Source organism: Paraphaeosphaeria sporulosa (genome assembly GCF_001642045.1).
Source record: "Paraphaeosphaeria sporulosa strain AP3s5-JAC2a unplaced genomic scaffold CC84scaffold_1, whole genome shotgun sequence".
Classification (NCBI taxonomy): domain Eukaryota; kingdom Fungi; phylum Ascomycota; class Dothideomycetes; order Pleosporales; family Didymosphaeriaceae; genus Paraphaeosphaeria; species Paraphaeosphaeria sporulosa.
In genome coordinates, this window is record NW_017253360.1 from 4,614,105 (window position 1) to 4,635,786 (window position 21,682).

Here is a 21,682-nt window from a genome sequence, read left to right on the forward strand (position 1 = left end):
GTGTTTTTGGTATGGTGGTTTGTCAAGGATATTGATTCTGTGTTGTCTATTATTGTTTCGGAAGTTCAATTAGTCTTGTACTCCGGAAATGATGTGAAAAGAGACGCAAATCCAGGGAGTTGGGTTTGAGCCTTACAGCTGGAGAATACGGTTCCTTTGTGGACCATGGTGGCAGCTTGTTTTTTTTTGTCTGACGAAGCTCCATGATGAGAACAGAGAGGGTTCCTTTGACTCCTGGATGATGAAATGCCACGATTTTGTGCGATTGTGTAAAAGGGTTCATTGTTGATGTTCCTTAGCCCAGCCAGATGTGGTAGCCACGATCGTTGGAAAGCTACGCAGTTGGGCAAGAAATCTTCTTTTAGAGCACTTGATGCCCTGAAACGCGAATCTGTTGGATGGTGAATCATAGTTTGTTCATTTCGATCAAGTCAAGTCAACACAGAATCTAAGCCTAATACGTGCAGCAAACCTCCAGTTTGTCTTCGTGTCGGACGAGTGCCACCGCCGGTGCTGCAAATTTATTACAATGAGTCACACCATGACGGCTCCAGAATTTCACCGCGATCATGCATTTCGATGAAAAAGTGTGCATACATACGTACTGTTGTTCTGTAACGCCGATAAGCAGGACTTTCTCGGACTTAGAGGTCTTGGAATAGAAGTAGTCGTTCCAAGGCACCCGTAAGCTCCGCCCGCGGTTGTCTTCTGCCCAGCAATCAGCAGCCTCCCTGTGCGCGCCGTGCTTGTGCAGCGCCATCAGGCATCTACTTGCTAGTCGAAGTCGGAAGCGCTTGAGTGGCAGCGCGAACGACGAAGTTTTGAGTGGGTCCCAACGATCGCGGGCCCGGGCGCCGCGCCCCGGTAGCTCCGGCACCACCTCGGTGGCTTGGGGCGCTGACATATCGGTGTAGATGGCATGGCCGCGCGAGGCGTAGCCGTAGGGCTGACCAAGGTAAAGACGCGAGACGCGCACCGCTGCTTGCTACCTTTTGTTCAAGCGTTACTCCTACCAACGAGCTGTCTTCACCTTCACATTGCCTTAGCCTTTTGCGCGTTGTGTGGTGGCTGGGTGTTACACCAGGGTCATCTTGGTTTTTCTTGTCGCGACAGAGTATATACTGTAGGATATGGTGGAAATGCAAGCTGGAAAATTGCACGCGGCTTGTGACGAATGCCGTAAGTGGCACATCTCCTACCCCTTCTTTCAGGCCAAGGCTGAAGTGCCAGCGCAGGTACGAGAAAGCTGAAATGTTCGGGCGACGCCCCCGCATGTAGTCGTTGCGAACGAGAAAAGATAACATGTGTCTACTCTCCTCAAAAACCAATGGGGCGACCCAGAAAACGAAGGCGAGAAGATATACCACCCGAAGACGCTCAAGAAGGCCAGCCTGAGCCCAGCCCTACATTTGACGGCTTCGCCATGCCGACCTTGGGAGACAGCGGTCTGAATTCGCACGGCGATCTCACTGCTGACTTCCCTGGGTACCAAAGTGTACCTATCAACGACGCATTATCAGGTAGCCTGATACCACCATCGTATATAGAGAGCTTCGGACCTGTGCCCGCATACGAGTCTGTGTGAGTCCCACCGGCTATGTTGTTGTTTGACGTCTAACCCCTTATTCAGTCATAGCATGGACCCCATAGATCCGTTGTTGTGGGACTCTCCACCGAACGACTCGGGCTTCAACTCACAAGCCAACTCCGCACCTGGCCAGCCAGAATCTGGACCGTGTAGTTGTCTCTCCCTCAACTACCTGGCACTTAGCGACCTTCAGTCCATCACAAATTTCGCGTTTCCTGCTGTAATTCCTCGCATTCGACCAGCCCTTACAACCGCATCCACCATGATTAATTGTACCAAGTGTCCCACTGAAACCTTCAGTGCCATTCAAAACATACAAGCGCTGAGCGCATTACTTAGCGCTATCACGGAGCGCTTCCACAAAGTGCTGTGTGGTATCGATGCCGAGGCTGCCCGACTCGAGCAAACTAAGGAGAAGAAACCATTCCGCGTTGGTGATAATTCCACTGAAAACAGACACTTGCATACGGGCACACTGGACTGTCCCATGGGCTATGATCTCAATCTTGACGCCCAAGACTGGAAGAGGCTGGCAAAGCAGATGCTCAAAACGGAGGTCGTGGGCGGAGGACACAACCCAACGCCATTACTTGGAGTGGTGGGGGAATTGGAAAAGAGGCAGCGCAGATGGCACCAGGATACAAGCATGCATACTGAAGAGCGAACGAAGATGTTTGGAGCCGATAACATGTGCAGGAACAAGGGTGATCAAGCGATGTGTTTGAGGATGTTAAGTCAGATCCGCATTATGGTGGAGCGAATGGACTGGGACTGAAGTTTGATCTGAATTGGCGGGTATCATTAGGTTTGGATATCCCTCCTTGAGCATCTCGGAATCTGCTCGTTGGGTTTATTGAGCTCCATGAGTAATTTCCAATCAACTTCTCTCCTCAAAGCACGCATTGAACATTCAGGAGAATGTTCAGGAGTACTCGTTTCAATGAAGAAGTGAGAATACTTACATGTTTTCGCCATGCGCATGCCATGCCTTTAGCAACGGGTAGTGGACCTCAACCTTGTTCACTCGACCACTGAGACAACACCTTGGCGTAGCTTGACGATCACCATCCCCAATGTCTCGTATGAGTGTTCATGACCCACGGGCAAACGTACGCGCATAGCCCATAAACAAGTATCCCCGCTGCAAGGAGGGACATTAGCAGCGGCGCGCGCAACGTTGCCGTCTTCCCGCTCTACACCGAAGTTTAGCAATAGTCTAGACTTAGGCGATGGCTACTGCTCACCTCAGTAGGGCCCTTTTCCAGATCCTTGGACCTCGACACAGCCTTGATCGACTTCACAGAAAGGGAAAAGTCCCCATGCTGATCCCCGAAGAAGCTACCGCATGTTAGCGACCGAGGACTTTACCGAAGACCCCTCTTGGAAGCTATACCTTCTCATCATGAGACTAAACCTTTTGACATTCTTAGTATCAAAATCCTTGACACCCTTCTTCTCTTTTCCACGGTACGTCGGCTTTAAGTCTTTCCACGGGATATAGACGAACGAGCTCTCCGCCTGCGCCGCATTTACCGAAACGACGAAATCGTATTCCCATGAGATGGTGGCTTGTTCACGTCCATTGTCTGGGTTTTGCGGTAACAACTCATCCTTCATAATGAATGTGTAGCGCTTTCCGTCCGATTTGCCTAAGTTGAGGAGGATGCCGTCGTAGTGTGAAACATCCCAAGTACAATCCTCGGCTACAGTGCGTTGACTTGCAAAGCCGGCTCCGCCAAGTGTCTCGATGTCCAAGTGGCCGTGAAAGCGTGCCGTGGTCCCCGAGATCTCGAGGTACGACTGCGATTTTCCGCCGCGAACGCGATCATCACTTGCGGTCCAGTCCGAGGCTTTCCATGTCCTGCGTTTGGTCAGCGTTGCGGCCTATAAACCTGGAGAAAACCACAGGTTGCTCCTACTTATCGCCGCCGAATAATACATGCTCCTTGTCCTTGACCATATTGATTAATTCAAGACTGTTGGGACAATGTATTGAGGATTCACACAGTAGATGCACTGGTTGAAGTTATGATCTCACAAATTCCCCGAGTTGGCGTCCGTGCAGCCGACCCACTCTCCTCACCCGCGATCCACACCACTTTAGCAGCCACAACCACACCCTCCACGCCTGCGTACACGTCCGAATACATTCGGCCATGGATTTCCGGCCGCTAGATCGCATGCTTGATACGGACGAATCTATCACAGACGAGCCCTTTCGGCCTTTCTACAATTTCTGGGCACCAAAGCCTGTTATTGTCCATCAGTAAGAGGCCAGAGCCATCACCAAGTAGAACGCGCGGCTAACAAGCTAGGGACAATGAGTATGACGGGGCTGTTTTCATAGAAAGGCCATGGCTGGGAGTGCTTCTATTCGATAACATCGCCTCTGATGCACGGGACCATGCTGCAAATGAGAGGAGTACGTGTTGAGCAGTCAGGTCGTGGTCACTGGGCTCTGACAAACCGCGCAGCCTTCTTGTCGTGGCTGCGGCTGTCAGTTTACATGGCAATCGTCGCCGTGGCAATCATCTTGAACTTCCATTTGAAATCGGAACCTACCGCTGTTGGTGAGTGCAGCCCCAATTAGTGGAGTGAACGCAATCCCCACTTCTTCCGATCGACTGTGCTCCGATGTGGGGATGCTTTACATCCCGGGCCCTGTCAATCAAACCAATGCTCTGACATGTGCTGCTAGAACGGAGAATTTCCCTTCCCTTCGGTATCATTTTCTGGATCCTATCGGTAGCCTGTCTGGTCTCTGGACTGGCGAATTATATTAAGACCGTAGCCAGATACAGTAGACGAGCGGCGTTGGTGCAAGCTGGGTGGAAGACGCAAGCGATGTTTACAGTGGTGGCGACAACTATTGTCGCAGCTTGCATATTGTTTTTATCTACGAACGCGCAGAACCGTCGATAGTTATGTGCGTAAATGTGGGCTGAAACCACGCACCTACTAGGTACAATCTTCGCCGTACTTTGCTGTGCTCTGCCCAATCTTGGCTGTACATGATTCGCACCTCGTTTTTCTGTCGCCGCCTGCGCACATCCAAATATTCACGCTGTGTCGAGCAACGCCCACGTCATATCATCGAGCGTGGTGTATATAAGACCAGCTTCGAGCAGTTCGTCACCCGCCCTGCCCACTTCCACAGTATCGACACCAATCTGAGAGGCAATGACCTGATAGTTGACGCCTTCGTTGTTGTCTGGGTGACTCTGCAAAAACTTGTAGACTCGCTGACCCAAGTTACTAACTCCCGCAAGAGTTGATCCAGCTCCTGTCTGATGGACAGCGCCATTTGTTGGCGCGGCACTGCCTGCGTTCTCGGATGCACCCGGAGGTCCGCGAGTAAAGTGTAGGTGGACTGCTGTGGCTTCGAGCAGGTGATATTGGACTTCGTTCATGTCCTCGACTGGACGAATGATCTGCGCGTTGACATGCCGTCGGTCGTGGAAGCTCTTCAACTTTCCCCAAGCCCTGCAGTAAGCTCCTTCTACAAGCTTTGATTTAAGGGGACTCGCCTCCATCGCGTCGGCATCGTTCCATTGCTTCACCTCGATGCTGCCAGTACCGTCATCGAGCTTGTATGTGATGTTCGTGGTTTGCGTAGCGATGTTGCGTATTTGTCCGACAAAAGTGAGCTACGCATGTTAGAGAAAGGTTGTCAGCAAGGCTGAGCTAGACTTGCCTGTGAGATCTTGTTGCCATCAATCTTGAAATCGTCGCCGGATGCATCAGGCTGTGCGTCGAGAATTTGCTTTATGGTCACGGGGCGGAGCGAGTCTTGAGCATTTTCCTACGAGTCTTGTCAGACACATTTCCGGTCGAGAAGATCCTGCAGTGGACACTCACTCGTCCTCTACTAGGGCTGTTCTGGCTGCCATCGGGCATAAATCCACCGCCACCGCCGCCTCCACCTGCATTGTACGAAGTGTACGAGGTTTCGTAATTGTTGTAACCTATAGGTGTTAGCGTATAGCCCTGCGAGAGTTGTTTCGACGGGCATACTCATCGTGTGCTGTGTATAGCGTGTGCTCTGGTGGTATGGTGTTCGACGCGTTGATCAAATGCTGCAAGTGGGGCAGGAGCGACGCGACGAGACGCGTGCAGCCCTTGGAGCTGAAGGCGCGACCCCACGTATGCCAAGACTTGGTCTGTGCGAGAATTTCGAAAGTTCAGAATTTCCCGAGCAGCAGCCCATGCCTGCAACACCGGCCCGCATACGTTGCTAGGAAGGATTTTTCGCACGCTTTGCTTTTCCAGGACAGACACAGTGACGGACGACTATCTTCACAGTCCTGCCCACCGGCTGTACCGACATGGCCCCTCGCGCGGCCTCGCCGGCGCTGTCTGAGAATGAATTCGACATCGGCGCCGCTCTGTTCGGAGGAGACGAGAACAGTGCGGATGACAAGGGACCTCTCCAAGATCTGGGACTAGATCTGGAAGGTGGCAGCGAAGATGGTTCAGACGACGAGGCTTTTATCGCCGCGACGCAAGCGGCTTCGAACAGGAAGACTTCAAATCTGAAGGGGCATACAGTCAAGAAAGGAGGAGGTTTCCAGGCAATGGGCTTGAATGCTGCGCTTCTCCAAGCTATCGCAAAAAAGGGTTACAAGGTTCCGACGCCCATACAACGACGCGCCGTGCCTCTCATCTTGGATCGCCAAGACGTAGTTGGAATGGCACGTACCGGCTCTGGAAAGACCGCAGCGTTCGTTATACCTATGATCCAGGCACTAAAAGGCCATTCGGCCAAGTTCGGCGCCCGTGCAATCATCATGTCGCCTTCGCGAGAGCTGGCTTTGCAGACATTGAAAGTTGTTAAAGAACTGGGCCGTGGCTCTGATTTGCGGACTGTTCTTTTGGTCGGTGGAGACAGTCTCGATGAACGTACGTATCATCTCATGCAAAGAAGCCATTTGGATACTAACTTCAGATCTTAGAATTCAGTTCAATGACTACGAATCCCGATGTTATCATTGCCACTCCTGGACGGTTTCTTCACTTGAAAGTAGAGATGGGATTAGACCTCTCCTCCGTGAGGTACATTGTGTTCGACGAAGCAGACCGCTTGTTCGAGATGGGTTTCGCCGCCCAACTGGCCGAGATCCTTCACGCACTGCCCATGTCTAGACAAACCCTCCTTTTCTCGGCCACGCTCCCTAAATCCCTGGTTGAGTTTGCAAGGGCTGGTCTTCAGGAACCGAGACTGATACGTCTTGATGATTCCAAAGTCTCACCAGATCTTGAAAGTGCCTTCTTCACCGTGAAGACCGGAGAAAGAGACGGGGCCCTCCTGCATTTACTCGACAAAGTTATCAAACTACCACCTGGTGAGACCGAGAACGCGAAGAAGGCCAAAAAGTTGGAGGCCGCAGGTGCAGGCAAGAAGCGTAAGCGGGGACCTGATGCTCCTAACCCACGAGAGTCTCCAACCCCAAATTCTACGGTCATATTCGCAGCTACTAAGCATCGAGTTGAGTATCTGGCAAGCCTATTGAAGGCTACAGGCTACTCTGTTTCATACGGTAAGCAATCTTGCATTAATGTTTAGACTTTTCGTTAACGTCTCCCCAGTGTACGGCAATTTGGATCAGACTGCCCGAAAATTACAAGTTCAAGATTTCAGGGCTGGTTTGACAAACATTCTCGTCGTGACCGATGTCGCCGCACGTGGACTGGATCTGCCATACCTTGCGAACGTTATCAACTACGACTTCCCTTCCCAACCTAAGATTTTCGTTCATCGCGTTGGAAGGACAGCAAGAGCTGGAAGAAAGGGTTGGAGCTACAGTCTAATTCGAGAGTCCGATGTGCCTTATCTCATTGATCTCCAGTTGTTCCTGGGCCAACCTCTGCTTTCCGAGAAAACACCCGGTATGGTTCCAAACTACGCCCAGAACGTAGTAGTGGGTACTTTTGTCCAAGATGAACTTGCGCCTGAGGTCGAGCTTGTCAACAGACTACACGACGACGACGAAGATCTAGTCAATCTTCAAATCGTCGCGGGCAAAGGTGAAGCTCAGTATACGAGAACGAGGAACTCCGCCAGCAACGAGTCAGTGAAGCGCGCAAAGCAGCTGCTGTCAGCACGCAGTCTTTCCAACACACATCTTCTTTTCAGTGACGACGTGCACGACGCCTTGCGCGAGAAAGAGAAGATGTTGGAGCGAATCAGCTCTTTCCGCCCCACGGAGTCGATATTCGAGATCGGACACCGGGGCACAGGTAGCGAAGCTGCTGAGATCATGAAGAAGAGACGGCAAACAATTGACAGGATGAAACAGAAGCAGGCGTCCCAGTCCAGCATGTCCGATGAGGCTTACGGCAAAACAGCGCTATCGAAGGATGCGGGTGTTCACAACGTGGCCTCAGTAGACGGAGAGGTGCCTGAAGATGCGGACTTGGGGTCTGAATCGGATGAACTTGAGATCTCCGTTTCGCAACCCGCCGATCGCAACACGAGTCAAGATGATTGGCAGAACTCTGAGTTCTTCATGTCGTATGAACCGAAAGGTGTGAACGCAGCGGAAGAACGAGGATATGGTGTTCATACAGGGTCGTACAACACGGCACAACAAGCTTCAAACTTCGTTGAAAGTGCCAGGGCCGCGCAAATGGATCTCACGAATGATGAATCGCGGGGATTCGCTGAGGCTAGCAAAGCTAGGGGTATGCGTTGGGACAAGAAGTCTAAGAAGTACGTTGCCAAGGTGAACGATGAGGACGGTTCCAAAGGAGCGAAGATGATCGTAGGTGAGAGTGGTCTGAAGATTGCTGCTAGCTTCCGCAGCGGTCGATACGATGACTGGCGCAAATCAAACAAGGTTGGGCGCCTGCCACGTGTCGGCGAATTAGAGAAGGCAGGTCACGCAGCACACCAAGGTGGTGGCCGCCACTACAAACACAAGGCAGAAAGGGCACCCAAAGAGGCTGATCGATACCGAGACGATTACCACGCCCAAAAGAAGAAGGTTGCAGAGGCAAAGGAGAAACGTATCGGGAAGTTCAAGGACGGTGGCGGCAAAAATGAGCTTAAGGGCGTGGACGATGTCCGCAAACAACGCCAGCTGGAAGAGAAACGGAAGGAGAAGAACGCAAGGCCTTCCAAGAAACGGAAATTCTAAACTCAACTCTAAGTCAATATATTGCTTCATTCTCGCGTTTGGCGAGTAGAGCAGAGGTTTCACAAAGATGGACATCCACAGTTTCGTCCAGATGCTGGATCTGAACTCGATCTTCAGCCTTACCAGGCGACATCGGTACGTACCGAGCGCCCCACGCTACCGTGCTGCGTGAGGACTACGGTAGTATAGGGTGGCATCGGACATGCCTGGCGCCATCAATTGTCCCACTTGGGCTTACATTTTCTCACCGCCCGCACATGCTTACCGTCATCAACTCCACGTAGCAAACCTTCGCAATCTTACGCAGTCAGGGTTGAGTCTCCAGTTGTACGAACGGGTGTACAAATACCGGCCATTTGCTAATATGGAAATGGTAATTTCGCAGTATGCAGTCTTCGGCAGATGAATATTATTAATGGTGTCACGAGCCCCGGCTTCGCGTGTGAGATGCATGGCGATTGGGGACTTCTCGCGCGTTCCGCAGGGTGCATGAGAAATCGCCCGGATATTGCACAGTGGACACCCTGTCCCAGACCCGTATCTTACAGTGTGCTACCCCATACCAGTCGGAACAGGCACAGCCGTCCGACATATCGCCGCCCGCTTTATTGGCGCGCGACACGCCAACGCAATGCAGAAATGCGGCGATGGTGGCAGAAATGCTACGAACTTTACTATATCGACACTGAGAGCAGCTGAATATTAGCGGCGTCCACTAAGTGTTAAACGCTGCACCATGCAAAAGGGTCACGATAACCTTGAAAGCCATTCCTTATAGTCGGTCTTTTACAGTGCGGCAAGTGGAGTCCGTATGCTTGACCTCGTTTATGGCTTATGTACGGCGACACCGACCAGCATCAAGGTTCACCTAAGCGATGTTCTAAAGAAAGAATGAGAGAAAGAAGAAAGCAATCGATGATGACGTGCCGCGCCGTACGATGTGCATGTGCCATTTACCCGCGCATGCAAGGAGAATTTCATTTGCGAGACTTTCGGAGCGGCAGCAGACCAGGGTTATGCTAGCAGTTCAATATTTCCCAAGATCGAAGGAGTATTTTCTGCGGAGCTTCCCCATTGGGGGATAGAGCCAAGTTGGCCGGGCTTCGAGAAGACGCCACGAACGTATTATACCGTATACGTTCCGCATCTAAACACACAGGTTTACTGATTAGGATCATGTCGCGTGGGTGCCGAAAACTTCGATAGAATCTTTGAATGCTCCGACAAAGGTCCCGCGCAACAATTTTATCGATCCTATGGTATGTGCATGACGGGATTACGGACCCATCGAAATTTCAGACCTCGGTCGTGTGGTCCACAATCACATAATGGAACTTGAACACGACTGTCGGATTGGTAACTGGTACGGCATCGAAACAGGATAATCACCTAAATGAGTGTAGAGTAGCCCGGTGGTAAACGAAGATGGCCAGCCAAGGAAGGAAGGAAGACTAGAACTACGCGACACCACGCTACCACTGACAAGATACACTGTTCGGAAATTTACCGCGTTGTCACGCGACATCTAGCGAGGTTTGGCACGATGATGGCTTGCTCGTGCCGATACGCTTGCAATTTTTACGCGGCGGATTTCGCTGGATGCTCTACGAGTCTACCCATGACGTTTACGAGGTGTGCACGAATAAGGCCGAAGTGAGGTTGTTGGCCAGGGTGGACCGCGCTGTGTATGGAGGAAGAATTCCGCCAACGGATGGATATGGACGGCCCGCACCCAGTCAATCGAAGCATGGCGCGTGCATGCCGGGATGAACATTGGCTTGTGGCTTTCAATAAGGACCCCGGCCAGCACTGAGCTACTTTTGGCACAAACGTGGGTTCGCAGATCGCGCGGTTGAATCCGTACGTTTGCGCCCCTGAACCTGACTCGGATCCTGGGATGTGGTTTTGAGAGGCATGACGTTTACGCAGACTCAGACTGCTCGCACGGCAGCATGCCGTGCTTTTACTGCCAGTGTCCGCTGCACACTACCCGCAAAAAGAGCAAACTAAGGTGACACGGCCTCTCAAGGCAACTTGCAGTCGTACTAACAAATGGATTGGATTACCGGGGACAGGGCGCCGGGGAGAATGCGACAAGGCATGACTCTCCCGCTTGCTCGTCCGTCGGCTGGCCACCGTTACAGCCTCGCGTTCAGAATCCAACAAATGAGGCAATAAATGGTCTGATGCTGACCTTCTCTTAGCGGAGTTTTCAATACTTCCGCTGCCGTTTTTGGCTCATGCTGCTGAAAAGGCTAAAATCCCAGTCTGGCTTCCACGATGCTCGCAAAAGTTCCGTTCCGCAAGGCCCACGGTGTGGCACGGCCGCCGGACTGTGGACAACCACGTTTTTGCTCAGCACTACTGTCTTCCTGTTCCATAAGCGAACGCCCGGAGACGCAGCTTACACATGCCATGGGTAGGCCCCGAGTACGAAGCCGGTAGTCTTGGCGGCGTTGAATGTCCCCATGTGTGCGTGCGTCCGTTGCTCGTCGTCGAGCTTCCAGAATCGCCATCGAAGCCTGCAACCGACAGCTAAGCGAGCCAGGACGTGCGAGGTGGACGGTCCCATGCACCTGTCTGTATATGTGTTTTTAGTAGAGCGCAAAAGGCAGGCGACATCCCAAATGGCAGAGCGGAGTCACAACAACCACGGGACCGTAAGCTTCGTCGGCGTTGCTATTCTTGTCCGCAGCCAATCTATTCAGCCCTCTATCCTCAGTGGCGGGTTGATAGAGATCGCTAGGGTCATGCACCCGCGTCTCCGAGGTCAAGCTTCTTAGTGAAATGCGTGCAGCGTGCAAAACCTGGGTGTTTGCTCGTCAGGCCCTCTGCCGTACCTGCAAGTGTGCTGACGACGGTTTTTTGAGAAGTCAGAAGTGGCTGCTATTGGTCGCTGTACCGCCAGCCATGCTATGAGGACCCGCCTCTGGGATTGCGGTTGCCGTCACATGCAATCCTCTTCACATTGCGAGATTCGACGATAATTTCCACGAGATATATCACAATATGTGTGACACCACGAGGCTCGGCGCGGCTCCACCGCGTCCAAGCTCCCCGGACGCATGAATCAGGGCAATCTCCGCAGCGGACGTTTCTGGGTGATCGTCGACGGCGACCAGGGTCGCAGACACCACGCCGGAACATTATTATGGGCGAGATTGCACGTCTTGCTCGATATGACGACAAGCCACACCTATAGTTGCGCAGCTATGATCACCATTTCGCATGAGGACGTCGCTGGCCGAGACTGACCATGAAGGTTATCGAGATTGTCTTCGTCTCGACCCGCAGTGGTAATCACTCATCCGCCTAATGCGTACGAGCACCGCGATGCTGGTTCGCATGGAATGAGGATGGCTAGACTGTGACGAGTCGGCTTGTAGACGGGCTGCTACTGTGAACTTACACACGAGCCGGCTGAGAAGCCATGTCCCATTTGGCAGGCTTCGCGACCGGCGACCACGTGGAGAGAAGCCCCGGGGACATGCTCGTGATGTAGGCGTGCAGCGTTGTTCTAAACATGCAAACTGCGTTTCCATATGGTTGAGCTGCCAGCATACAAAGCCGTGATTCGGCAGGTGTTGGCAGTCGAAGCTACCAGGGCAACGGCAGGCCGGGGAGTCGAGCCGAGGGCATAAAAGTCCAAGGAGACGCCGGCACATGCAGCTGTAGTGTCTGTCTCCGGGCGGCACAGCAACAGCTAGTTCCATCACCCGCAGCGTCCGTTGCCCGCCGGCGCGTGTAGTCAGCCATCTCCAGCTAGCTTTGCGGGCGTGCAGCGGAATCACAGCTCGGGTTGAGGCAGCCGTAGGCGTGTGCCAGTGCGTCGGAGCTTTGTGCGTATGCACACTCCAATAATGGGCGGTGGTGCACACTGGGCGGCAGGCTGCCAGCGCTTCGACGGGACGCGTGCTGGAGCATGCGAAGGGTTCAAGCCGCATCCGCAGGGCGGGTCGATCGACGCAGTGGCTGACGCCGTGCCCTATCCGTTTCCGCAGGCTCTGCGCAGAGAGCGGGCCTGCTTGGCCTGCTGGGCCTGCTCTGGCCATGCACACACTCGCAACGACGGCGAGACCCTGCGGGCGCGCCGGCAGAAGCAGCGCGCGCCAGCGGGGCGAGGCTGCTCGTTGGGCCTGGCGCGGGCGCTGGCACTGGCCCCGGGAGCGCGATGGTGACAGGCGTGCCAGTCGAGCGGGCCTGTCACTGCTGGAGCTCCGCGGCGGCCAGCGAGCCACTGCCTGTGTGCGTCCGGCGCCTGACATGCAGCAGCAGCGCGCGCTGTCGGGCCTTCCGGCGCTGCGACACGGCCTGGCAGCAGCATCGACGCCCGCCGACTCGACGAGCCCACTGCCACCGGCTGCCGTCGCCCTCGAGACCAGACCAGACCTCGCTACACGTCGCTAGCCCGGTGGTGTGCGCTGCAGGGGATGCTGGTGCGCCTACGCGAGCCTCCCAGGCCGCCCCTCCCATTATTGCCTTGCCCATGCACAAGCGGCCGCGCGACTCTGCTCTTGGGACAGCCGGCATGCGTCGTCAAAGAACCATCAGCCGAACAACCAGCGAGCATGCCGTCGCCCACGCCGCTCCAAAAGCCCAAGCTTCCCATGGCCCGGGGCGAGCAGGGCCCCGTGCTGTGGCTGCCATCCATGGCCTGCACCAGCGCAGGGATTGGCACACAGATCTGAGAGCAGAAGCTTGAGAATCGATCCACGTTATTACTGGAGGATCTCCGCCGAGCTAGCCAGAGAGCCCTCCTCCTGCCTTCAGTGTGCTCCAGCACGCGCCACGGACCATTGGCCAAGTCATCCGTCCTCTCTCACCTCTTCTCCGACCACCTCCCCCAGCCCTGCCTCGACGGACTGGCAGCGCCTGCTCCCTGCTACCACGGGAAGCTCGCGTGCTGACGACGAGAGCACGCTGAAACAAGTCCTCCGACCGCACAGTCTTGAACGGAAATTTCCAAAAAGGTACCGACCATTTTCTACGTCTCCGCCTTCAGCCCACATCCCTGCCCGGACTTCGCAGCTTGACCGACGTTTCTGATTCTCCGTGAGGGGCACCATATGTAAATCTTTCGGCGGTTTGTTTTCTTCTCTCTTGTGTGTTTGCATCTTTTCCCATGTTGTTGTAGTCGAGGTCCCAAGAACGTCACTCACCTATACTCGACATGCAGACGCACCAATTCCCCCTTCTCGAATCGTACCATCATCCGCCCAATTCGAGCAGGTCTGCGGATCCATTCAACCTACCAACCATTCACACTGAGCATTGCGCTCCCGCTGCAGCTGCAGCGTTTGAGCACTGCGCTGGTCGAGCAATGCAGAGTCTGTCCTTACCTCCTCCGACTTCACTTCCTTCCTCGCCGTACGGGCGATATCAAGAGTTGGGAAGCGGCCTGGTAAAGTTTCCACCACAGTTCAGTCCTGGCAGGCCTGAGCAGCACAGCTACCCATCTCCTCCCATGTCCGATTCTCTTTCGCCCGCCCGCCGACCAGCTCATGTTGTCGAAGTAGAAGGACACCCTTATCAACCGCATCTGCACGAACCACGTCCGCACCCACCACCGTCGTCATTGCTTGACCCTCGATCAGCAAACATTCCACAGGGCATTGCGCAACAACGTCCGCTCTATCCTGGAGAGTCTCAAGTCCGGGGTCCACCAATGCACTATCAACCAGCCCGCGCTCTTGACCCTCCCTATGGCTCTGTTCATGTTCCGCAGAACTACGTATATGGATATCCCCCTCCTAATGTTTCTCAGTATCTTGGAAGCCAGGGTGCTCCAGGTCCCCAGGTCCAGCAGGGTGCCATCATAACGCCGCAACCACTGAGGCAAGCGAAGCCAGCAAGAAGGACTAAGGCGCATGTGGCGTCTGCGTGCGTCAATTGTAAGAAGGCGCATCTGAGCTGTGATGTCCAGCGCCCCTGCGGTCGGTGCGTTGCTTCGGGGAAGCAGGTCAGTACATTGCTCGTCCTTTACTATGGGCAATATGCTCTCGGTAACACAAGCATCTCTAACATGGTTCAGGATACCTGCAAGGACGTCCAGCACAAGAAGAGGGGCCGGCCGAGGCTAAGGGACGACAAAGAGTTCGGAAGGAGCGAGGAAGCTCGCACGGCGCCCACGCAACTTCTGGGATCGTTAACTCAGTCCGGCCCAGATATCTTGGGCCAACAGTCCCCGTTCACGACGGTGCCTCGAGCGGCCGAGCCGTATCGCGTTCTGGCGTCCACGCGCGACGAAGAGACCTCGAAACTACGTTTACAGCCCGCTGCTATAACCACTACGCACCCACCGCGTGTTGGCAGTTTCAGCGGTGTAGCAGCCTTGCCATACTCTGGAGTACCCAATCTGGCCTATCAGTCCATGCCTGTGGCGTTTCTCGATCTGGACCTCGTCATTCAAAAGACCAACCAAGCTTTTCAAGATCTGATCGGCTTCCTTGGTGATGCTCGTGGCAAAATGTTGGTGGAATTGCTTGAAACACGGCAGCACGATGTTCTGCAGCAGCTGCGCACCGAATTGCGGATGGAGCGTGACGAGCGGGAGCCAGCTTACATGGCCCCTATAACTCCAGTCGGACAAGATCCTATGCAGCCCGTTATGCAATCAGTCGCGGATAAGGATGTCGACCAAGTGAGTCACGGATTTACGCCCAGATCCGCGCTTCTTAACTTTCGACTGCCCAACGGTCAGTATCAGTCTCTTCAAAGCCAGATCAGACTTGCAAAGACATCGTTGTACTTCGTGACGCTGGTGGTCCATACCCCGCCGCGACCGGCAGGCCCGCCTCTTTTGACAAAGCAGCTGGCGCCCCCCACACCGGTTCGCTCCTCCCAGACCATGTCAGCTCCTACCAACGCCCCGCCTGGAGAGTTTGGCACGTACTCTCTTCGACCAAATTCATCTGCCGGTTCCGCTCCGACATCACCTTATTTCAACTTCAAAGCGGTCAGAACTTCGCTTCCGACCATCAGTTCCAGCTCCTATGGGGGTAGCCCTTCGTACGGCTACTCTCCAACAGCTGGTCCCGAGCAGGGATATTTTCCGACTTACCAGCCGCCATCCCAGCCGGGAGCGTACCCCTCTACCTACCAGCCTGCGTCCAGGACGAATTCGATTGCGTCCGAGGCTCAGCGCGGGGCGCCTCACCCTGCTCGGCTGGAGGGGCTACAACTACCGCCAATTCGCACCACGCCTGCTCTAGGATCACCCCTGGCGCAGGACTTTGGTGAAAGCGCACGCCTGCGACGGCGTGCTTCTCCTTCGAGCACAGAAGCGAGACCCGACTCGCCAGATACTGGAAAACGAAGACGCCTGAACATTCACGAAGTACTGGAATGAAAGACGAAAGCATACGGCTGAACAGCATGCATCATCCATCAGATAATTGACCTAATACGCAAACGTTGTACTTAATAGTCCTCTTTTTGATTCGTTGGAACGAGACTTGTACATACATATCTTGGTTCTCGACGAGGCCGGCCTTGTCGCGCGCGTTCGAAACACACGACAATGGGTTTGGAACGCCACATCTTCCAGGGTTCGCTCAACTTTCCTTCTGCCTCTTTGCATTTTCGGAGGCATTTGTCGTTATAGCACAAGCACATTTCGGGGCAGCGGAGATACCACGGAGCGTTCACAGCTCATTTTCTCGACTTTGGTCACAAATTGTTTTATCACACATGTTTTGTTTCCGCTTCCAGGTGCGTGCATGTCGAGGAGAACAAGCAGCAAGAGCGGGGAGTCTTGCGCGCGAAAGAAGACCGAGAGGCGACGGCAGCAACGGCGGGCGTGCGTACATGTGTTCCGTGGGACGAGACGTGGGGTCACCTTCTTAGTCGGGCTGGTAGTGATTGGCTCTTCGGAGATTTAAGATCGATCGCATGGCTCAGATTTCAGGGACTGGACAGCAACAGCAGAGCGTAGGAACATGGGAGGAATGGCTAGGGCAAGCGGACTTTGTATACCCTTTATCATGTTGAGGAGAATGTAACAGTAGGATGAAACGAATGATACGGCCAGGCGCGTCGATGGTGGGAGGGTTCTTGTCATCTGTGTGTCTGGCTGAGTAACGTTACAACGGGTACCTTAGCTTCGAGGTTTGGCGCACTGATGCACGGTGTTCCAGGATAACGATTCGCGCTCAGTTTTTGTGGTTGAATGTTTAACCGTGGGTCTACTAAGAGCCCTTGCGGACGTAAACAGAGCTACAGTAGCAGAACCGAGCGGTCTACTATTAGTCCCAGGTTCACACACAACATCTCCCCTCCAAGCTAATACTAGATCAGACCAGTGATAGATTCAGATTGCACTATGTGATGTCGATGGCATGTTCGAAGTCTGAAGTAGAAACAAGCTTCATGTGGGGTTTTATGCTACAAGGGGTGTCCTCGACCACATGCTGCACTGCATGCAAGTGGCACCTACACCAGAGCGCCCTAACACAACCGCATTTGACGCCACACTATCCAGCAGCTTCACCCCTCGCGAAGCAGAAACCTAAGCCCGTGAACGCCGTGCCTGAAGAACCGTACTCCTTCGCTGAGCAGCAACCTCCTAACCCACCACCTTCATCTTCTTCTTTTTCTTCTTACCATCCTCAGGACCCTTGCCCTTCTGGTAATCCCTCCAGCTGTTGATGCGGGTGTCTCGCGTCTTTTCCCAGGCATCTTCATGTTCCCGCTTGCGCTTCCGCTCCGCAATTTCCTCCTCCTCCTTGCGCTGTGCGCGACCCTCCTCCCGCATCTGCGCCTCCATCTGCCGCCGCTTCCGCTTTTCATTGTCCATGATGACCCACGTCGTTTTCTCGCGCCACGCCCTCGCAAACTCGTCGCCGCGCGTCTCTTCGTCGTCGGCGGTGAGCTTGCGCTCGCGCATCAGCAGCATGCGCGCGTCGGAAATGTGTTCTTCCAGCTCGGCGCGCAGCTTCTCGTCCATGAGCGTGGTCTGCGCTTTCTTGAGGCGGTCGAAGGCCTCGGGCGCCTTGGGGTTCGTGGTTTTGTCGGGATGTATGAGGAGGGACTTGTTGCGGTAGGTTTTTTTGATGTCGGATTCGGGCACGCCGGGCTGCAGGTCCAGCACGGCATATGCGTTGAGCTTGAAGACGGAGAGGATCCGGTCGATTTCGCCATCCTGTAATTGTTAGTAGCAGTCGCAACCGTCGATTTGTGCCAGCGCGCGGACATGGTCGCGATGTGTGACAAGGTGATTGGAGAGCAACTCGCCTTGTCGAGTTCCCTGCCGGCTGCCAGGAGCTCGGCCTCGATATCCCCGTCTTCGTTTCCCATGGTGAAGGTGTGTGGGGGTGTAGCGACTGTGTAGTGGTTGTCTTGAAGGCAGTGAGCGAGCGGACCTCCGAGCGTAGCTTCCCCGCCGCCGCCTGGTCGTGCACGGGCCACTGCGATCCTCGTCTCCAAAAAATTTGGCCGCAGTTTCGCAACTTCACCAAAGTACACTTTTCGCGTAGCCATGGTATGTGTCCTGTGGAGCCAGTACATAGCTACAATACTAACTGCCTTAGGTTGCGCAAGGAATCACCGGCCGCACCAGGCCGACAAAGGTCAAGAAACAGGCAGGTGCGCAGAAGAGAAAGCGCGACCATGTCGATGTTGAGCAGTTGGACGATGCGGTCGCCGAGCTTGTAAAGAACCCCGAGTGCCTTCTGGCTGCTGTGTGCGTAGGCTAACAGATCTTTACAGGACCTCAAAGACGGCGCGTACAAGGACTTCACCGACCTCCCGCTCTCCGGCGCAACCAAAGCTGGACTCAAGGCGGCGCATTTCTCCATGATGACGGATATCCAGGCGAAAGCAATCCCTATCGCACTCAAAGGCCACGATATACTGGGAGCCGCAAAGACTGGCAGTGGAAAGACCTTGGCCTTCCTCATTCCTGTCCTCGAAAATTTGCACCGATTGCAACACATTGGCGCCGATGCTGGCTTGGGCGCCTTGATTATATCTCCCACGCGCGAACTCGCGATTCAGATCTTCGACGTGCTGCGCAAGATCGGAAAGCACGGCCACATGTTCGCAGCTGGTCTCGTTATCGGCGGGAAGAGTCTGGAAGCCGAGCGTGAGGCTCTTACGAGGATGAACATTCTGGTCGCCACCCCCGGCCGAATATTACAACACTTGTCGCAAACGGCTGCCTTCAACGTCGACGACCTTAAAATGCTAGTTCTGGACGAGGCCGACCGCATCCTTGATATGGGGTTTCAGAGGGACGTTGACGCTATACTAGACTATCTCCCCAAGGAACGCCAGACAATGTTGTTCTCAGCTACGCAGTCCAGCAAAGTCTCTGATCTAGCTCGCCTAAGTTTACACGAACCAGAGTACGTATCCGTGCACGCCGAGGACAAATCTGCCACCCCGAAGACCCTGCAGCAGAACTACTTCGTTTGCCCGGTCGAGGAGAAGCTGGACACACTCTGGAGCTTCATTCAAGCAAGTAAAAAGAAGAAGATACTGTGCTTCTTTTCTTCGGCCAAGATGGTCCGCTTTGTATACGAATCCTTTCGCCACATGCAGCCAGGTATACCTCTGCTACACATTCACGGTCGCCAAAAACAAGGGGCTCGACTCGATGTAACTACCAAGTTCGGGGCTGCTAAAGCCTCCTGTCTATTTGCTACCGATGTTGCAGCGCGTGGTCTTGACTTCCCTGCTGTCGATTTTGTGATACAGGTAGACTGTCCTGAAGATGTGGATACTTACATCCACCGCGTCGGTCGGACAGCGCGCTACCACCGCGAGGGTCGCGGTGTCTTATTCCTGGCTCCAAGCGAGGAGGAGGGCATGCTGAGACGGTTCGAAGCCAAAAAGGTTCCTATCGAGAGCATCAACGCCCGGCAAAAGAAGAAGCAGTCCATCAAGAGCCAACTGGTCCATATGTGTTTTAAAGATCCTGAACTGAAATACCTTGCACAGAAAGCTTTCGTCACATACACCAAGTCTCTGTACGTGCAAAAGGACAAGGAGATCTTCAACATCAAGAACTACGACCTGGAAGCCTTCGCCGCGAGTCTCGGTCTTCCAGGTGCACCGAAGATTAGATTTCTCAAGGATGATGACGACAAGAAGAGGAAACACCAGTCTCGGCAAGAACTCGCGGTCTCTGATTCAGATGAAGAGGAGGCTGAAGGCAAACAATCCAAAACGGTGCGGACGAAGTATGACCGCATGTTTGAGAGGCAAAACCAGAACATCCTTGCAGACCACTACAAGAAGCTTGTTCAGGACGGTGAAGCGGAGGGCGCATCGGACGAGAATGACTTCACTGGCGATGCACCCAATGTTGGCAAAGACGATGACGACTTCCTTGCTGTCAAGAGAAGAATACCTGCTGAGGGAGAGGATGCGGGTGCGGAAGGCGCAGACTACGACGACCCCACGGCATCGAAAGGCAAGGTCATCCATCTGGCTGGTGCATCACAACCCCTTATCATCGACAGCAATCGCCGCGAGAAGCTTCTCAAATCTAAGAAGAAGCTGCTCAATTTCATGGACAAGGGCAAGAAGCTCATCTACGATGATGACGGCAATGCTCACGAAATGTACGAACTTGAAGATGAGGACGACTTCCGTGCCAAGGGTCTACCCGAAGAGCAGCGGCAGAAGTTCCTCGATGCCGAAAGGGACGCTGTTGCTCAGGCCGATGTGCTGGATAAGGCAGCAGCAAAGGCGAAGAGGAAAGAGAAGGCGCGGAAACGGAAGGAGCGAGAAAGGGGTGAGATGGGCGTGGGAAGTGACGAGGAAGGGGGCGTCGAGATTGCCGATGCTGACGAGGATGCTCTTGCAAACTTCAGGGCGGACATACTCAGCGACAACGACGACGATGATGAAGACGACGACGAGCAGCCGCAGAAGCAGGGCAAGAAGTGGTTCCAGTCAGATTCGGAAGAAGAAGCCGCGCCTAGCAAGAAGCGGAAGAAGTCAAAGAGCGTTCGGCACGTGGAGGAGCCGCAAACGCTGGAGGACATGGAGGCTTTGGCTGCGGGTCTCCTGTCCTGATTCTAGTCTACTTAGCCTTGGAGCTCGCAATACACTATTCCCTATTTCCGCACCGGCACAATATTCCCGGCCCCAGTGCTAAAGTAAAGTCTTGCGCAAGCTACGTTCGGTGTCATCCACAACTGGCAATGACGCCAAGCAGCCTCACGGCCGTACACTTGACCACATTTTGCAGACGACTCCGATATTGAGCGACTCCTGAACCCAAGCGCACGAATAGTTGACATACCAAATTCAAGCTTCCCTAGCACACCGATCGTTTCCCGCGCCATCACGTCCTGTTCTGCACCGTCCGTCTGACGCCTCACTCTCTGGGACGCTGCGTCTCGCTAGCCCGATGCGGCGTATGGTAGGTGGGTTGACACCGGGACACATCCGGCGTACCTGCCATATCCTCGCCACATGTCTGTCCAACGGCGTCCCAAACAATTGAGTTCGCGCTTCCCCTTCCGCGTGCAGCCACTACTGCACGCGCGGCTCGTAACATTTGCGTAGCGTCAGGCGCCTTCATTCGGGCCTATGGCTGCGTCGCCGGTAGCGCGAAAGTGTATCTGCAGAATTGAGTTCTCCATGGTTGAGCGGGGGCATGTTTGATGAATACGAGGGGAATGCGACCGAATTTGGGGCCGAACCGCATGGCACTTGTGCATGGGCGGGTGGAGGGTTCGTATCGAGTTGTAAAACCTTCGGCACTGGGCGCGAGGCCGCGTGCGTAGATCCGATGTGTCATGCTGTGCTATTAGAGGGAGCTCAGATAGTGTGGAGAGGGTAAAAATGTGGACCATACTGTCAAAGCTGTCAGATCGAGATCTAGGATTGCAAGGCTGGAAGACATCAGGTTTAGGTTTATGTTCCTACAGTAGTGGTCGATCAAGCACCTCCGCGGCATGTCCCCGAGCCCCGCCCATGGATCCACATAACCTCACAACTGAAATGT

The 21,682-nt window shown here is 54.2% G+C and overlaps 8 protein-coding genes across 8 annotated transcripts; 5 read left to right on the forward strand and 3 right to left on the reverse strand.

Annotated features, from left to right (window-relative positions):
• The first annotated feature begins 1,009 nt into the window (after positions 1 to 1,009).
• CC84DRAFT_1160128 (uncharacterized protein) lies at positions 1,010 to 2,747 on the forward strand. The gene is made up of 3 exons (XM_018177417.1): positions 1,010 to 1,179; positions 1,236 to 1,581; positions 1,631 to 2,747. Exons 2-3 carry the CDS (start codon positions 1,424 to 1,426, stop codon positions 2,361 to 2,363), a joined length of 891 nt encoding a protein of 296 aa, XP_018043239.1. The 5' UTR covers positions 1,010 to 1,179; positions 1,236 to 1,423; the 3' UTR covers positions 2,364 to 2,747.
• Positions 2,168 to 3,601, reverse strand: CC84DRAFT_1160129 (CIA30-domain-containing protein). Its single transcript, XM_018177418.1, has 4 exons — positions 3,508 to 3,601; positions 2,982 to 3,449; positions 2,833 to 2,926; positions 2,168 to 2,781 (listed from the first exon to the last, which is right to left on the reverse strand). The coding sequence occupies exons 1-4, from the start codon at positions 3,546 to 3,548 to the stop codon at positions 2,650 to 2,652; spliced, it is 735 nt and encodes a 244-aa protein (XP_018043240.1). The 5' UTR covers positions 3,549 to 3,601; the 3' UTR covers positions 2,168 to 2,649.
• Positions 3,476 to 4,579, forward strand: CC84DRAFT_163222 (uncharacterized protein). The gene is made up of 4 exons (XM_018185433.1): positions 3,476 to 3,854; positions 3,904 to 4,010; positions 4,063 to 4,158; positions 4,287 to 4,579. Exons 1-4 carry the CDS (start codon positions 3,745 to 3,747, stop codon positions 4,508 to 4,510), a joined length of 537 nt encoding a protein of 178 aa, XP_018043241.1. The 5' UTR covers positions 3,476 to 3,744; the 3' UTR covers positions 4,511 to 4,579.
• CC84DRAFT_1160132 (replication factor-a protein) lies at positions 4,438 to 5,671 on the reverse strand. The gene is made up of 4 exons (XM_018177419.1): positions 5,603 to 5,671; positions 5,447 to 5,553; positions 5,283 to 5,390; positions 4,438 to 5,235 (listed from the first exon to the last, which is right to left on the reverse strand). The coding sequence occupies exons 1-4, from the start codon at positions 5,604 to 5,606 to the stop codon at positions 4,648 to 4,650; spliced, it is 807 nt and encodes a 268-aa protein (XP_018043242.1). The 5' UTR covers positions 5,607 to 5,671; the 3' UTR covers positions 4,438 to 4,647.
• A 69-nt stretch (positions 5,672 to 5,740) lies between these two features.
• On the forward strand, positions 5,741 to 8,925 carry CC84DRAFT_163225 (DEAD-domain-containing protein). The gene is made up of 3 exons (XM_018185434.1): positions 5,741 to 6,487; positions 6,541 to 7,125; positions 7,175 to 8,925. Exons 1-3 carry the CDS (start codon positions 5,914 to 5,916, stop codon positions 8,722 to 8,724), a joined length of 2,709 nt encoding a protein of 902 aa, XP_018043243.1. The 5' UTR covers positions 5,741 to 5,913; the 3' UTR covers positions 8,725 to 8,925.
• Positions 8,926 to 14,044: 5,119 nt separating this feature from the next.
• Positions 14,045 to 16,072, forward strand: CC84DRAFT_1079888 (uncharacterized protein; the record flags this gene model as incomplete). The annotated part of the gene is made up of 2 exons (XM_018173864.1): positions 14,045 to 14,683; positions 14,756 to 16,072. 2 exons carry the CDS (start codon positions 14,045 to 14,047, stop codon positions 16,070 to 16,072), a joined length of 1,956 nt encoding a protein of 651 aa, XP_018043244.1.
• A 1,066-nt stretch (positions 16,073 to 17,138) lies between these two features.
• Positions 17,139 to 18,053, reverse strand: CC84DRAFT_1160138 (DnaJ-domain-containing protein). Its single transcript, XM_018177420.1, has 2 exons — positions 17,956 to 18,053; positions 17,139 to 17,863 (listed from the first exon to the last, which is right to left on the reverse strand). Exons 1-2 carry the CDS (start codon positions 18,016 to 18,018, stop codon positions 17,288 to 17,290), a joined length of 639 nt encoding a protein of 212 aa, XP_018043245.1. The 5' UTR covers positions 18,019 to 18,053; the 3' UTR covers positions 17,139 to 17,287.
• Positions 18,054 to 18,199: 146 nt separating this feature from the next.
• Positions 18,200 to 20,745, forward strand: CC84DRAFT_1212370 (DEAD-domain-containing protein; the record flags this gene model as incomplete). Its single annotated transcript, XM_018182446.1, has 3 exons — positions 18,200 to 18,208; positions 18,252 to 18,371; positions 18,430 to 20,745. The coding sequence occupies 3 exons, from the start codon at positions 18,200 to 18,202 to the stop codon at positions 20,743 to 20,745; spliced, it is 2,445 nt and encodes an 814-aa protein (XP_018043246.1).
• Positions 20,746 to 21,682: the final 937 nt, after the last annotated feature.